General features: G+C 41.8%; 1 protein-coding gene across 3 annotated transcripts in view; it reads right to left on the bottom strand.

The window, feature by feature from the left end:
• Positions 1 to 15,353, bottom strand: part of LOC311165470 (protein unc-13 homolog B-like) — a gene marked incomplete at its 5' end in the record, with an annotated part of 207,766 nt that overhangs the window by 33,018 nt on the left and 159,395 nt on the right. For all 3 annotated transcript variants that reach the window (XM_084225440.1, XM_084225439.1, XM_084225441.1), the window contains 5 exons: positions 1,478 to 1,555; positions 2,118 to 2,195; positions 2,324 to 2,467; positions 3,256 to 3,352; positions 8,440 to 8,566. In XM_084225440.1, the coding sequence (XP_084081566.1) occupies positions 1,478 to 1,555; positions 2,118 to 2,195; positions 2,324 to 2,467; positions 3,256 to 3,352; positions 8,440 to 8,566 (524 nt within the window). The remainder of the gene's footprint in view (positions 1 to 1,477; positions 1,556 to 2,117; positions 2,196 to 2,323; positions 2,468 to 3,255; positions 3,353 to 8,439; positions 8,567 to 15,353) is intronic.

Here is a 15,353-nt window from a genome sequence, read left to right as displayed (position 1 = left end):
CACAGTCACCAAGCGGGAAACCCCCAGGGACAGCAGACAGTGCAGGCACCTAACACAACACAATTTATTTCTGGTGATCAGTGGCAGGCCTATGAAGTGCAATAAGCACCATTTGAAAGAAAAAAGAAAAAAAACCCAAACAAACAACTACAACAACAAAAAAACAAAACCAAAAAACCCCCAGCTTCTTAGTGTGTTTGTCACATTTCTTCCTGTTTTACTCTTCACTGTCTGAGTTCCTCTCCCCTTCCAGGCTTTTGATTCCACAGTACAGGGGAAATAGTGGGTTCTTTACCCCCTTTTTTACCTTACTTACACCTCCTGTGGAAGGTTTTAAATGGCAGAATGAAGAGATTTAGTCCAGGGACAGTAGCCAATAACCTCAAGAAACACTTTTTTACTCCATTTATTTAATACAGTATCAAGGGATATTTTCAATTTTAAATATGGGGAAACCCTACTTAATGGCTACCACTATGGAAAATAGTAGCAAACTGATTCCTTAAGGGAAATTATATGCACAGACATTAAACTTTTATAGGCCACTTCACAAACATTTCATCACAAGTTTATTATTTCCCAAAAATGAGTATTTAGCTACTGCTGCTATTACAGCAGGAAGCATATAATGCTAGTTCTTGATACAGGACTCAGAAATTAGGATTACTGAGTTGACATGTGAAAGAATGACAGCAGTTTTCCTTGCCTCATGGGGTAAATCTATTTGTTGAGATTTTTGCCACTTCACAGAATTCTGCCACTGAGCACAAGCAAGATTTAGAAAAGCAATACAGGCAAAAACTGAGCTGTCCATCAGCAAAGCTGACTTTTCTCTTGACGTACAGGTCATAGCACAGATTCTATCACAACACAACCAAAGAAAATGCACTAGAAAATAATTTTTCCTAACATCAGCATCAGCAGGCTTTTCTTCATCTTCCTGAATCTTGAAAAGCAATGAAAAAAGAAGAGAAAAAAGAATATACATATATTACATCAGAACAAAAACAGTGACCTGGAGGAGTAAATATTATTTCCGTAAAAATTACCATCTTGTAAGAAATGCACACATCTAAATACCCCTCAAAACACGAGCAGAGAACTCATTTGCATGTCTGTAATGTATTAGATACTGGACATTTCATGCTAAAGGCACTGCCCCACATTTATATGACTTATAAAATGATTCAATGCCCACAGTACTGAGACCTCCACCAGCCACGCCCATGTGAGCACAATAGCCAGTCTTTTCTTTCCTTTTCTATGCTATTCTGTGCTCGAAAATATTTGCTCCTGCATTTGATGACAGATTTTGTTGGGAAGCCTTCAGTCATAGCTGTCTCCCCAAACTTACAGTGGCAGGCGTCACAAGGCTCTCCTCATGACTGCAGTCTTCAAGAACCAACATGATGCAAACAGTCCAGCAACAACAGTGCAGGAGGAATGAGGATAACACTCAGACTCTGGGCTCTCTTACCTCTTTACCACCCATGGCTTCAAACATCTTCTCCAGCTGCACCCGCAGTTGTTGGATGTTATTCATCAGGATGCAGGGCTGAAGGGACAAAAGCAGGTGACTGCTCAGGATGCCACCACACTGTCACCAGTGGGAGACTCTATGCCTCAAGAACCTTTCCCAAGTACTACCAGATCTGAGAGTTACACATAGGAGGCATTGCATGCAGAGATTTCAGCACTCAAATATATTTTAAAAATAATTTTAAAGAAATCCTTTTTTTTCCAGCTTGAAATTGACTGGTCCCAGTTGCAGAATACCCAGATGAACAGACCTTTCTAAGTACCAGACCTACAGAGCAATCGTGCCCACTTTTATTTTTCACACAACAAAGGCAGTGTGGAAGTTAATTTCAAGGGGACCCGACAGCCTCCAAACTCTGCATATCATCTTTAGGACCTGTTTCTATTTTAGGTCCAAGCCAGAATTCAAACTTCAAAAGCATCCAAATGATGATAAAAAAAACAACACTGAAAATATTTACACCATCACCATGGTCAGGTGCAATGTGAGTCTGGTTTCATCAGGACAATTACATGATTCTTTGGGGGAAAAGGTAAGCTCACTATTTGGAAAAGGAAAGCTCACCAGCATAACTCACCAGTTTCTCCTTTGAACAGTAGGACTCAAAGCTCTTGGAGATTATGTCAGCATACTGCATCAGCACTTTCCCAATAGTCTGCAAAGAAAAGATGTAAGCACTGTTACTTGTCTTCTACCACTGCAGAAGAACTCCAGGAAGCAGAAAAAAAAATCATATTGTATTACACCTCATTATGAAAAACATCTGGATGCTGAGGATATTACCTTTGCAAACCTTCTATTGTAGTGGGCAACAATGACAGGGTCTGGGCACTCCAGCTTCTTAATAATCTCAAAGCTCTGGTTGAGCTGGGTGAACACATCCACTACTGAGCAAGAGAACAAAGCGTGCTCGGATGTTTGCTGGAACTAAAACAGAAGTACAGAAAGTCATTGTCTAATGGAAAGATCTGAAATAAACCCACCCATGGGTGTTTCCATCATCTGTCACACTGAAGGAAAGGTAACTTTACCAAAACCTACATCTTCCTCAGAATTGGTCAAAAACTCTTCAAAAGGCCTAGAGGAGATAAATAGCCTTTTTTGGCTGGATTACAAATTTACTGTCCTTCACTAACAATGATCATGAAAAGCACCAGGGAAATGTACAATGATGTTGAGATCCTTAATGCAATGCATGGTTTGCCTGTCAGTTAACGAGGAAAGAAGGAGAGAGTAAAGAGCTATTTTAATTTTTTTTTAGATTTAGCTATTAAACAGAATGTTGCATGAGTATCAGACTACAGTGCCAACAGTCACTGAATAACAGGAAAGCTCTTCTCTCCATTGGCAATACTCAGCAAATTAAGAGTAAGATTGGTCTGTCAGTGGATTAAGGTCACTTCTCACTGCATGACTAAGTACATGCTAAGTGCCTCAATTTTCAATTTCAATTACTTCTCCCTAACAGAGAGAGCTGAGAGAGCACCAAACCACTGGCTGACAGATTAACAGCAGCAGAACAGACAAAAATGAATGATATGCACCTTGCTATTAAAAAGTTCTCTGTGACCTGTAAAGTACTAAAATAAATGAGTTTTCCAGTTGTTTAGCTAGTAAAAAGGACCACATCCTCCATTTATAAGACAGCCAAATTTAGAGTGTTTTATTTGGTTCTGTGCACTGTATGATGTAGCACCAAGTAGTGACCTACATACCCCATCTTTTTTATCTCTCTCCAGAGCACCATGCAGGAAATCTAAGGAAACATCTTCATTTTCATCCAGCCACTGCATCACAAACTGCTCAAACCATCTGCAGGGGAGCAAAGACAGCAAGTTACAGCAGGAAGAGGAGCATCCAACCCCACCAAGCCTTGTGAAAGCTGTCAGATATCTGAATGCTGCTACCCATGTGGGCAGTCCAAGTTCCCAAATATACTTGCACCTCTACACAAGCTAACAGGGCCTGTTACCATCACTTGGGCTGGTTCTGGGTTGTTTTTGTCCTTCCTGTCTTTTCTCTTCTTGGTACCTTCCCCTTTACCCCCCTGGAGAGCCATCTTTAACTTTGCTTCACCTCAAAGCACTTTGTCATTTTTTTCCCTTCCATCCACGTGCCACAGAGCACAAGGAAAACCTCCAGGCCCACAGGCACCTGTCCTGCTGCTCACTTGGATGTACCAAACAGGCAGTGTGAAAATAGGCAAGCTGAGAAGCAGCTTCAGTTATGGGACCTGAGAGCTGGTCACTCTGTCCTCTGCTCCAAGGGACACACACAGTACAAAAGGGGGTGTGTGTGTTTTTGTTGCCTGTGTTTAAGCAGTAACACAGCACTTACAGCCTTATTTAAATGTCTGTCTAGAATTTGTTGCATGCAAGTGCCAACACAGCACAGCTGAAGCAAATCTTAATTCAAATATTACTGAACAGCATTCACAAACAAGAGAAAGAAGTGTCCACGTATAATTCAGTCCAAACAAAAGATTATTATATGAGCTTTACAGAGTACAGCCTTCTCTACATAGGCAGCTGTGTTCATAGAGATTGTGCTAATTGTGGGCTGAGTTTGCAAAGAATGTGAAAGCATGTGCCAGACATGAGAGGGAGATCAAGAGCAAATTCACAGGCAGAGCATACTAGATAGCCTTAAATAATCTCTACACTTTGAAATATAAAGCACATCAATGCTAATATTGGAAATTGTAACTGACACAGTGTTAAAATGCCAACAGCAACCTGTCTATGTAGCCCTATTTATTATAGACAGCAACAGTGGAACACTGTCACAGACATATGGACTTCCTGTAATCTGGAAGAATTCCTTTTGAATGGCACTTCAGGCTCCTAAAAGTCAGCATATGTTGAAGTCTGCTGCAAGTTTCTCAAGCTTTCAACATTTTCTTTTAAACTGCAATTGTGTATTTTAAACAGCTTAAGCCTTAGAAGGGAACTCAGGCACTTCACAAGGAAGCAACTATACATCTTCCACCTGTTTCACAGTTCCCAGGCTGTGAGCTGCTGACTGCTTCACATGTCACAGGTCAACATGCACAGAAGATTACTCGTTTGTGCCAGAAGCCACAGTTTTCACTCTGAGAAGGAGAGCAACTTTCTGATTATCATTCATCCTTAGTTATTGCACAATTCACAAGAAAGAGCCATTTGCTGTTGAGAACACTGCCCGTTTTTATGGTACCATATGGTACCATATACCAACTGCCTAGGTATACCTAACAGTCTTGCCAAATTGTCTAAGCAAAGGTGGCAGAGAAAACGGTACTGCTGGGTGGGTAGGAGTGGTGTATTTGCTCCCCCTCTAATAAAAGAAACCATTACCTTCAGGAAGAGGTTTATTAAGAATGTTGAGTGAACCACTTAGATCAGGAAATTCTGTAAGTACATCTGCAAAGCCAGCCTTAATTTTGTCCTTTGCCTGACACAAAAACCTAAGAGATGCAAATAATTTACAAATACTTCCAGTCCATGTGTACATTCAGGGCCAAACTATGCTTTGAGTTGTAACACAAACCTAGAACTATTTTAGGCCAAATACCTCTTATAATATTTTACTATCAGCTTGGGCTTCTGAGCAAGTCAGGGGAACTCCGAGGACTAGGAACGCAATATATCCAGAACAATATGCAAAATTATCTAGCACAGAAATGAATAAAAATAATCTGATTTCATGCAGAAATAGCTTCAAAATGTTGTTACATGGCAAATATCTTCTCCTTCATCTGCTTCAACTATTGGTCAGGAAGCAAACACTGTAATGACTCACACACCAGCACACACACACAGCAGTGGCTCATAGTGCTGCTTCAGAGACATTCTGTGCTTACAGGGGTCAGCACAGCCTGGCTCCAGATGGCACAGCCACACTCTCCAAACAAGGTCTGCACAGAATACACTTCAGTCTTGCCTGCTGGGAAAGACAGCAGCACTTCAGGACTAAATGTAAGTTCACCTCTCTTGGCTGCACAACAGTGAGGTAACACAAAAGGCTACCATTTCAGCTTGGCCATGAGCCTGGCTCCCTCATGGTCACACTCTGCAGGTGAATTAATCTTGCTCATTTACTGTGGGTATCTACGGAACAATCTCTGTACCTCAGCAAAAGCTGAGCCAAGAAGGCAGGCAAGGTTCCTATGAATAAAATAATAAATATTGATAAAGAGAGCCAGATTAAGTCGACAGGATCTCAAAGGAAGGAACATCCTCCCCCACCAGAGAGGAGGCAGTGTCAAGTAAAGCTACAATGCTACCTGCACACTAAGATCAGTATTTAAACAAAGCATAGGACATGTATTTACACACCAAAAAAGCTAGGGTTTTTCAGGAACTGACACTTCACAGCTGGCAGAGAGGAAGTTTTGAAGATACACTCCTAGTTACATAGCTACTTCCATTTCAGAAAACACTTCTGAGTTTCTGAAAATAAAGGGAGTATAAAAACTTCAATACTTTGCACCCTGCACTTTGTTCAATCATATCTCAAGGCTACCAGGAACATGGCTTCTCAGAGTTTATAAACTGGAAAAGTGAATTTGCGGACAGCCTTTTGTCTGACAAGTAGACAGACAGTGATGCCTTGTAAAGGCTGATGTAGAACAGAGGCTAGACAGAGTTAAAGAATAAAGTAGGTGTTTATTAAAAGGCCTCAATGGATACACTTTGAGCAGTACAAGAGCCCAGCCAGGGCTACACCCAAGATGAACACAAAATGGTCACAAAATGGAAGACCAGTGAGAGACCAAGTCTCTCACTTTTAGAAGTTCTGGTCCATTAGCATATTGGAGTTAATTGTCCAGTTATAGCTTTAGGTTATGAAGTCCCATTCTTCTTGTTTTTCTCTCTTCATTCTGCCATTATTTGTGCTTTTGGGCCTGAGATCTGGATCATTTGTCCTTGGTCCCCAGCTAGAAAAGGAATTGTTTTGTCTCCCTACTCTGTGAAGAGAGCTTACTATCCCCTAATATGAACCTCAGATCTACACACTAAAGCAGTACAGAATCTGAAAAATATAAAAGCTAAAACCTGAGGCATCAACAGCCCAACCATTGTCTGGAGAGCAGCAATTTAGTTTAATCTAAGGAGTTTACTGATGGGCAAACTTGATGTGTGGACTCCTTTGTTTAACAAAGTTCTGAAGCTAAAAATACTTGTGATGAAACAAATCAAATGACAATTCATATCAAGGGGATACTTTGTGACAGGTGAAGGTTACGGCTGAGATAAACATCACCTATGTCTGACAATGGGGCTATTGTACTTAAATAGGAGGGTGACGTAACAAAGTCAGTGGCTGCAAATGCACATGAGCACTGAAGCTCTACCACAAAGGCCAGCAGAGCAGAACAGACTGCAGAACAAAACCGAGCATCATTATCCTGATTACACAGGAGAAAAAGAGAGATTAAGAATATCCGATGCCTTGCATGAGACTGCCCTGGCTCAGAGACATAGCAAAGAGAAAGGGGCTTCTGAGACTGTCACTCTAGCACCCTGCTCAGTGAGCAGCTTATGTCTCTTGCTGACCTGATTTCTTAATCAGGCCCACAGCCCACATCGAGCAATTATGCCTCAAGTCTGATTAGCATGCAGCTAGCACCAGGCTTGAGGGACTGCATGAACAACAGCATGGCAAGAGAATTCAAACTGCCAAACTGGAAACACAGTCCAGGAAAAATGTGTTTGTTAAGAGGGGTAAAGTGCTGCATTTAGACAGCACAGAACAGTCATGTACAGGGTGGGAACAGCAGTGTGGTGGGACACAATGCTGAGGGTGCTGGCAGAGCAGCCAGGGGCTCACTGAGAGCACCACTAGCCAGCAATATCTTTGAATAAAAGAAAATAAAAAGGTTGCTTTCAACACCGCACATAGCACATGAAAGCAGCAGCACTGCCTGCAAGACAATGCATGGCAAGGTCTAGATCAACTGTTAACATGCAGACACAAATTGTCTTGAAAGGGTGAGTAAACCCCACTTAGAAGGAAAGCTAGGAACAAACAAGAACCAGCAGAAGACCATAAAGAAGCACGAGAAAAGCATTTTACTCTTGTAAAGCAGGAACAATTTACTCTTTATGTGCAGCCTATATATAGGCCATAACAAGCTCAAACCGAAGCAAGAAAGATTTGGAGAGTGTGAAAAGGAGAGTGTATGTTAAATCCCCAAAACCCAGTGAAGGAGTAACAGTGAAACACAGGATAAAAGGAATTGTGAAGCAAACATCACTGAAAGCTTCTGAAAACAAGTTAAAGCACTGCTAAGACCCAGGATATCTGCTGTTGCTTGAAGCAGGTGTGGGACTCTAGCTACACCATCTTCTCCAGGTTGTTCAGACAACCTTTTGGTCTCATACAACTTCTCACAACCTTTTGGTCTCATATAACTTCTTCAGGTTTGAAATCTATTGTTGCTCTTTTAAAGTCAGAAGTTACAAACAATTGCTTAGAGCTCAAGAGCAACAGCTTATCTGATGCTTCCAACTAACCCACCTAGTCTTACTAAGAAAAAACATCTTTACTTACAAATCCTGTTGTGCGTGTGTACATATGACATCCATGTACAGTATATATGCATAAAGCATACCTGTAGGCACACATCTTCAAGTCAAGAACTGCCCACACTGCGACACAGAGTAGCTTTAAATCAGTCCATCCCATTGCTAAGCTTTTGACATATTGGGAGATATTGTACAATAATGGACTGAGCTGGGTGAGGGGCAGTGGCACGGAACACCACAGGGGAAAAACATGCACACACAGAAAACTGAGAGGCAAGAAATGATGTATCTTGAAGGCAGCTGCAGGAGATCCAAATGGCCACCCTACTGCCAAGGTAACAAAAGGAAATAGATAATGGGGATTTACTACAGGAGACTTAAAACACTCACGCTGGATATTCAGGCACTTTTCCCTTGAAGGCAGGCAGATCACGAACATATTCATTGTACAGCCACTTCACTTTGAAGTGTAAATTCATATAGTCTGCACTTTTACACAGTCTGTGTTTCTCATGCTCTGTAAGGAAGGGGAAAAAAAAGCAGTTAGGTCTGAATTCACCACTGTAACCACACCAGGCATGGGAAGGACTTATGAAGCATGTCTGCAGAATGCAAGGGTGTTGAGCATGAAGCATCTATAGAGCCACAAAATCTTCTGAACACAGGGTTTTGGCAGCAGGCAGGAGTTCTTGGAGGTTGGGACTATTGGGGCTCTAGAGTTTTTTTCTGTAGCTGTAATTAATACTTCCATTTGTTGAACATTTTTTTGTTGTCAAAGCAATAAAAACAGAGCAATGTCTCATGGCCTTTTCATTTAACATATCACAGTTGAGACTCCATCTTTGCAGGGGAAAAATCAAGGCGAGCAAATCTGTTCATTCTTGGATATGAACAAAGGCAATAGCAACATGTTACATTACATGCCCTATGAGACAACAGTAGAAAGCACCAAGAGTTTGACAGTGTGACTCAAACAAGATCAAATGAGCTACACAGGAACTGGAGCTTTCTCTTCTCCTGCTTAATTAGTATTTCTCTTCCACAAAGCAGGGCCTGCTGCTGAGCTTCTTCCTCCTGCCAGGTTTCCTTATGTTTCTGTATCCAGGCAATGCTGGGAAAATGCAGTTTTTCCCTGTATAATGCCCATACCTCCACAACACAACCCTTCCCACACATCTACACCACTAAAGCACTGGCCGTAATCAGACCTACGTTTCTGCAGAGATCACCTCTTAGCAGAGATGCAGAGCTCCCCTTCCCTATCAGGAGAAATGTATGGTCCACGTATTCACTCTCAAGGCTCTTCACAACCTACGTCCACACTACCATCTTTCAGCAATTGACTCCCACCTCTGATCAGCCCACAATTATGTCTTTAAAATACTAGCTAAATTCTCCCAAAAGCAGCTCAATGCTTTCTCCCAAGCCACCCCTCATGTGCTTACACAGGCAGATCCTTCTACTGCACTGCTTTTCTTCCAAATCTTCCTTGAAGAGATTAAAATTAATTCCTTTTTCATTATATGAGGACTCAGCAGCTGACTTTTGCCTGCACTGTGACCCTGCATCATCAGGTGATCAATTCTGCACTGCCGCTCCCCTGTGCCTCCTGTCTGCATCCATCTCCTTCTTCTGCCAAGTTTCACAGCAGGAATACACTTTGTGCCAAGCTTCTTTGTTCAATCTAGCACCACAGCAAGCTGCTAGTCCATGGCTACAATGTGAGATATTATACGGCTACAATGTGAGATATTATACTAAAACATATATGATTTTGGCTTAGCCTCAGGTTTTTACCCCAGTATTTCACTTTAGACTCTTCTTTTCACCTTTAAGATGAAAACCTCATCACTGATGTAACTTTCCAAGGGCATCACTGCTCATGTGCAGACAGGTTTCAGCTACGTTAAAAAGAGTGAGTATTTTTCTTAACTCTGAATGGCTTATTAACTGATAGGCATGCCTATGTTACAACATTATCTATTTTCAGGTAAATGTGAATTCTTGCAACTAATTCAAACCATTGAGAAACTTCCACATCACTCATGAACCTTCATCAACATGCACAAGAATAAAGTACAAATCAAGTGTGAATTACCCAACTGAAAACACAAAATCCACAGAAATGTTCATGCCAAATTTTTCCATAAAGCTTTGTCAACTGTCAAGCAGTTGAATGTTCCAGTGGTTTGTTTGCAACCTTTTGTAAGAGTGTAATACACATTTCCTCCTAGCTCACGTCTACAGACCCACACAGATACAATATCAAAAAAAAAAAAAAAAACACCCAAAGGCAAAAAAGAAAGAAAAAAAAGAAAGAAAAAAAAGAAAGAGAAACCCAGTCTTTGTTTTGAAGAGATTGAAATGCCCAATATTTGAGAGACATAATCCTCAGGAGTGATGGTTCAATGGACAAATTACATGTACTATGGTCCATTTCACTCCACAGGGAGCTGTGTACAGTCTATTCCTGTTTTACATTAATAACCTCATATCTTTCTTGAGCACTAAGAAAGCAGGAGTATACTCAGCGTCTGAACTGCTGACCCTCTGCTATACCTCAAGCAATGGTAGAAGAAAATGAGAACTCCCTCTGCAGATCTAAAACTGGAAACAAACAGAGCAATAACTGTGCCTGCTCTGCTCCCTGTGAGTGAGGAAACTGATGGACAATTATAACTTCATTAACTCGGATGTGTGCTGCTGCCAGCTGCTGCTCCCGCACTGGAAAGCACTGTTCCTGCCGAGGAAAGGTCTGACTTGGATCTAAAAAGGACTTAAATCAGATTTAGTCCCTCAAAATTAAACAATGCAATAAAAGCAAGCAATTCCAGCTTTTTCCTGTTTTCTAGGACATCTAAAATACTTCTAAGTTGCAGAAGAAGAAGATGCAAAACAGCCACAGAAACATAAAACCAAGTACAGCTACTAGGACTACCTGGCCATCTAGGCACTAAAGGAGATGCTTGATACTAAGGGATAAATCACAGGAAACTAAAAGAAAGGAGAGGTCTTACCACCATAGAAGAGAACTTTACGTATTCGAAAGAAAGGAGGGGCTTGTGACAGAGAGAAGACAAGAATGAACAGCTCAAACGTTCTGGAGGACAAGGAAAGCCAACAAAGACCCAAACTCCCTCATCCCCAGCTTGCATCATCTCCCCCTCCCCCTTCAATGGACCCCACATAGTTTTGATCAGTTGCTTCCTTTGTAAGTGGAAATGTTTAAGACCACCTGAAGGTGACATCGAAACACATCAGTCAGAGGCATACATTGAAAACCCATTTTAGAAAAAGTAAAGTGAAGATCCTGGCAGCCATCAGTCTTAGAACATCTCTGTTCTGGTTTATAACCTGCTGGCTTTAAAAGAGCTTAGCAGCATCAGAAGAGGACACAGATACCGTGCAGCAACTGCTGTGTTTTATCCTGAAAAGACCACAGAGTTCTGTAAGTCTCCCACACTTCCTTAGCAGATTTCAGCGGCAAACAGCCTTCTTCGGAGAAAAGCTTTTGGAGTAACCAAGGCCATATTATTAAGGCAGTAATAGGGAACTGCTGCCTAGCAGCACACTTTCTAGTATTATGTCCAGTTCTCCTTTTCAGGCAGAGAACAGGACTTCTACCTACAGATTTTTTTTTCTTGATTGTTAACCTATTTTTCATGGGTTAACTTCCAGCAAATAATGCCAAATTTCTGTAAAGAAACTCTAATAGGTACCAGGGCTGTTGAAGTGTAAACACTTCACATAGTTGGCATCTTTGTGTGCCTCTGATCCCCTTCTCCTTATTAGAAGTGAGAAAGTGGCAGAATGATTTATTTCAATCCTGACTGCCAAGTCTACTCAGTCTCTTTTCCTATCAGAGATGTTTTCAATTTGCAGTTCTCCTAATACTGATGTGTCCAAACTAAGATGAAATGTTGCTGTCAAAGATGACGTTGATTTTCTATTACTCTCTTTTAAGATTTTCCTAGCAAAGGAAGAGCAGAAGCCTCTTTGCTCAGGGTGTTTGTGATTTCTGGGTGATAGAGGTTTCAGGGAGGTCAACGAGAAAACTACTAACTACAGTTAGTGTGCTAAGAGACAGGCTATCCAGCTGCTTGAGCACTGGGCAGTGTCCCAGGGGTGCAGCCAACTATATAGCTTGGAAAATCATCCTCTACCCTAGAGTGACTGCAGGGTAACATAAGCCTGCCAACCAAGCCTGGGACATGTGTATCTAACCTGTTTTACTCTTGGGCTAATGGGGAACAAGGCACACTTCTTAAAGACCCAGCAAACAGGGAAAAGCTGGGTTGAGTGTGCATGGTGCCTTGAGTAGTCACTGCTTTGGGGGAGAGAAAAAACAAGTGGAGTAGATCCTGCAGATTCTGCTGTGCCTCAGACAGAGTCTCCTTTGGACTGCCAAAGGCATTATATCCAGCAGTCAAGCACACTGCTGCCATGGCTACTGCTGCCAGCTGCTGATTTATACAGAGAATAGGTGTTTCATTTTTATGGTTCAACATTTTACATAACAGCAATCCAATGCTCCAGAAGGACACACGCCCAAAGGACACACTGCTGCACCATCCACAGGCTGGCACAAATATCGGGTCCGAATCCCTCAACATTCTAGGTATAAATTAGGATTTATGCATTGTCCTGCACTGGCTGCACAGCGCATATGGGGGTAAGCTCCAGCTTATAGGAGATAGGCACGATGGGGAGAAGAAAAACTCAGGCAGCCAGGTACTGCTTTCCAGCTCAGAGAAGCCATCTCCCACTTGAACCTCCCAAGTCTCTTCCACACTGCCTACTGGAGAGCAGCGTGGAAGCCTCAGGCAGGAAGAAGGGAGGGAGCAGTTTTATGCAGCCAGGTCTGAACTCCTTCTCCTCCAAAGTCTCTTTATAGCACATGCCCTCCATTTCTACAGCTACAGCATGGACTTTCAAGTCTTCTTTGCAGGTCTTTTTATTGCTGGCATAAAAACGACAGAACTCTAGAGCTAGTGTTATATACTACATTCAAAGTGCTAAAACTACGGGTAACAAATGAAAGTCTTTGTCTACTCACAGCTACAAGCTCCACCAAGGAACATGAACTTACCACTTGGTGAGGTGAATGAGCTCATGTTATCCAGAACTTAGGAACAGAACATAAGGGAAAACACCATGAAGAAAATTAGGGGCAAGTAATATACTCTGTTGTCATGTGCATGTATCTCCAAAATATAGATTAGCTTTTGTTGCAGAGCTCCTGATCTCAGAGCAGACAAGAAATATACCCAGGGATTATGCCACAAACTGGGAAAAGGAATATGAAATTCTTGGTGCAGGTTAACTGGTAGAAAAACCAGCAGCTAAACCTGAGAAATGACAGAGCCAAGAGCTGAGGCTGGCAAATCTAATTATCATCCTACACATCATTTAATCAGTTTCCTTTAATCCCTTTTTCCCTTGTTAAAAAAAAAAATGCAGTGAGCTAATGCAATCATCTGTATTTTAAATGTATGTAGTAAGGCCTGTAATTGAATTATTGTAGAGCTTGTTCTAAAGGTTATCTTCACAAGTTTCTGGAGAGCAAAGCGGTGTGAGGAATCACACTTGCCTCAAATAGAATTCTGCACCCTAAGCATTTCTTGAATATATATTTGGAAGAGATACTTCCTAACACAGACTCTATCACTGTTCAATCCTCCTGCATAACTTGAACAGTTAGACTACAAATAACTTACCATGCAGTTTTTAGATTTTTGTTCAAAATGCAAAATCCCTGTCCACCAGCTGCATTTGTATCAACTTCTGTCACCAATAAATATTCTGAAGAGGGATGCTCTTTTCAGCAAGTATTTACTATGCACTGAGGAACTCATGGGTGATACCAATGCTTGTCCTAAGAAGCTCACAAATGACCAGAAGGCTATCAGGAAAAGGTAAAATAAGGCCAGTGTCATCAGGGGGGACATGGTATGAAACATGAAAAGAGACAACTTGGGAGACCAGGCTAATCTGGGCACTGGCAATCATATCATGTTTCCCCTTTGACAGTCATACAGCTGCACTTTGGATGCAACAGGGAAAGGGAGTCTTAGGAAGGTGAGCAACAAGATCTGGAGACATGCAATTGCAATTCTCACTGCTGCAGATAAAGGAGGAAGATAGGGCGCTTTTAACACGTAGGAGAGGAAATTGCATTATAAATTCCTGAAGGAGAGCACACAAGAGTAGAAAGAAGCATAGAGTGGCTTGAGCTGGAAGGGACTGTAAAGATCATGCCATCCCAACCCCCTGTAACAGGTAGGGACACTTTCCACTAGATCAGGTTGCTCCAATCCCCATGCAACCTGGCCTTGAACACAGCCAGGGATGGGGCAAAACCAGCTTCTCTGGGCAACCTGTGCCAGTGCCTCACCACTCTCACAGGGAAGAACGTTTTCCTAATACTTAATTTCAATCTATTCTCTTTCAGTTTGAAGCCATTCCCCCTTGTCCTGTCACTACACACTCTTGTAAAAAGCCTCTCTCCATTGCTCTTGTAGGCTCCCTTCAGGTACCCCAGGTAGGTCACCCCAAAGGCAGAACAAATGCAATTCTCTCAGTCTTTCTTCATAGGAGAGGTGCTCCATCCCTCCTGGATAAATAAGAACAAAATTGAAAGGAGAGCTAAAATGGTTTGCAGGAGCAAACAATTTCTAGGGAAAGAGAACATGAAATTATCACCATTGCCTTTTCTCTAACACATGAGCAAGCAGTGACAGTCACTATAGAAAAGACTCTTCAACATAGTAGGTCACAGTCCTTCTTCCCAGTGTCTGTTCTTACATGAGCTTGACCTTACAAAAAAAGGAACTGTGGGGTACAAGCATATATAAAAAGTTCCTAACACAGAATTGAGAACATTTCATCCAGCCCGGCAGCATGTCAGATTCAAGCCTTCACCTGGCAAAGAGTGTCCCCCCACAGCACAGTCTTTACATCTGTTGCACTGACAGAGATTAATAAAATAAATGGAGTCAATCTTTTTCACCTACAGAGCAACCCCACAGACTGTTTCCAAAGAACAAAATGGAGGCAGCTGTCATACTGGCAGCATTTTTTCCGAGCAATCTGAAGAGTCCAATTGGCTGTCACTCCTGTAAGTGAGTTCAGATCAAAGTGGAGATAAGCGGATTGAGCAAAATTTTGTGAGTGATCAAAAGAAGTAGCTTGACTTCACTTTGGATATAAATACAGCTAGCACACTGCAGACAGCACTGGTGCTTCTGTTTTATCACAGTCTCACCTTACAAATGATCATAAAGCCCAACCCTGCAGAGACAGTC

The sequence above is a fragment of the Fringilla coelebs genome (genome assembly GCF_963513975.1).
Source record: "Fringilla coelebs genome assembly, chromosome: Z".
Lineage (NCBI taxonomy): Eukaryota > Metazoa > Chordata > Aves > Passeriformes > Fringillidae > Fringilla > Fringilla coelebs.
This window is presented reverse-complemented; position numbering and strand designations above follow the sequence as displayed.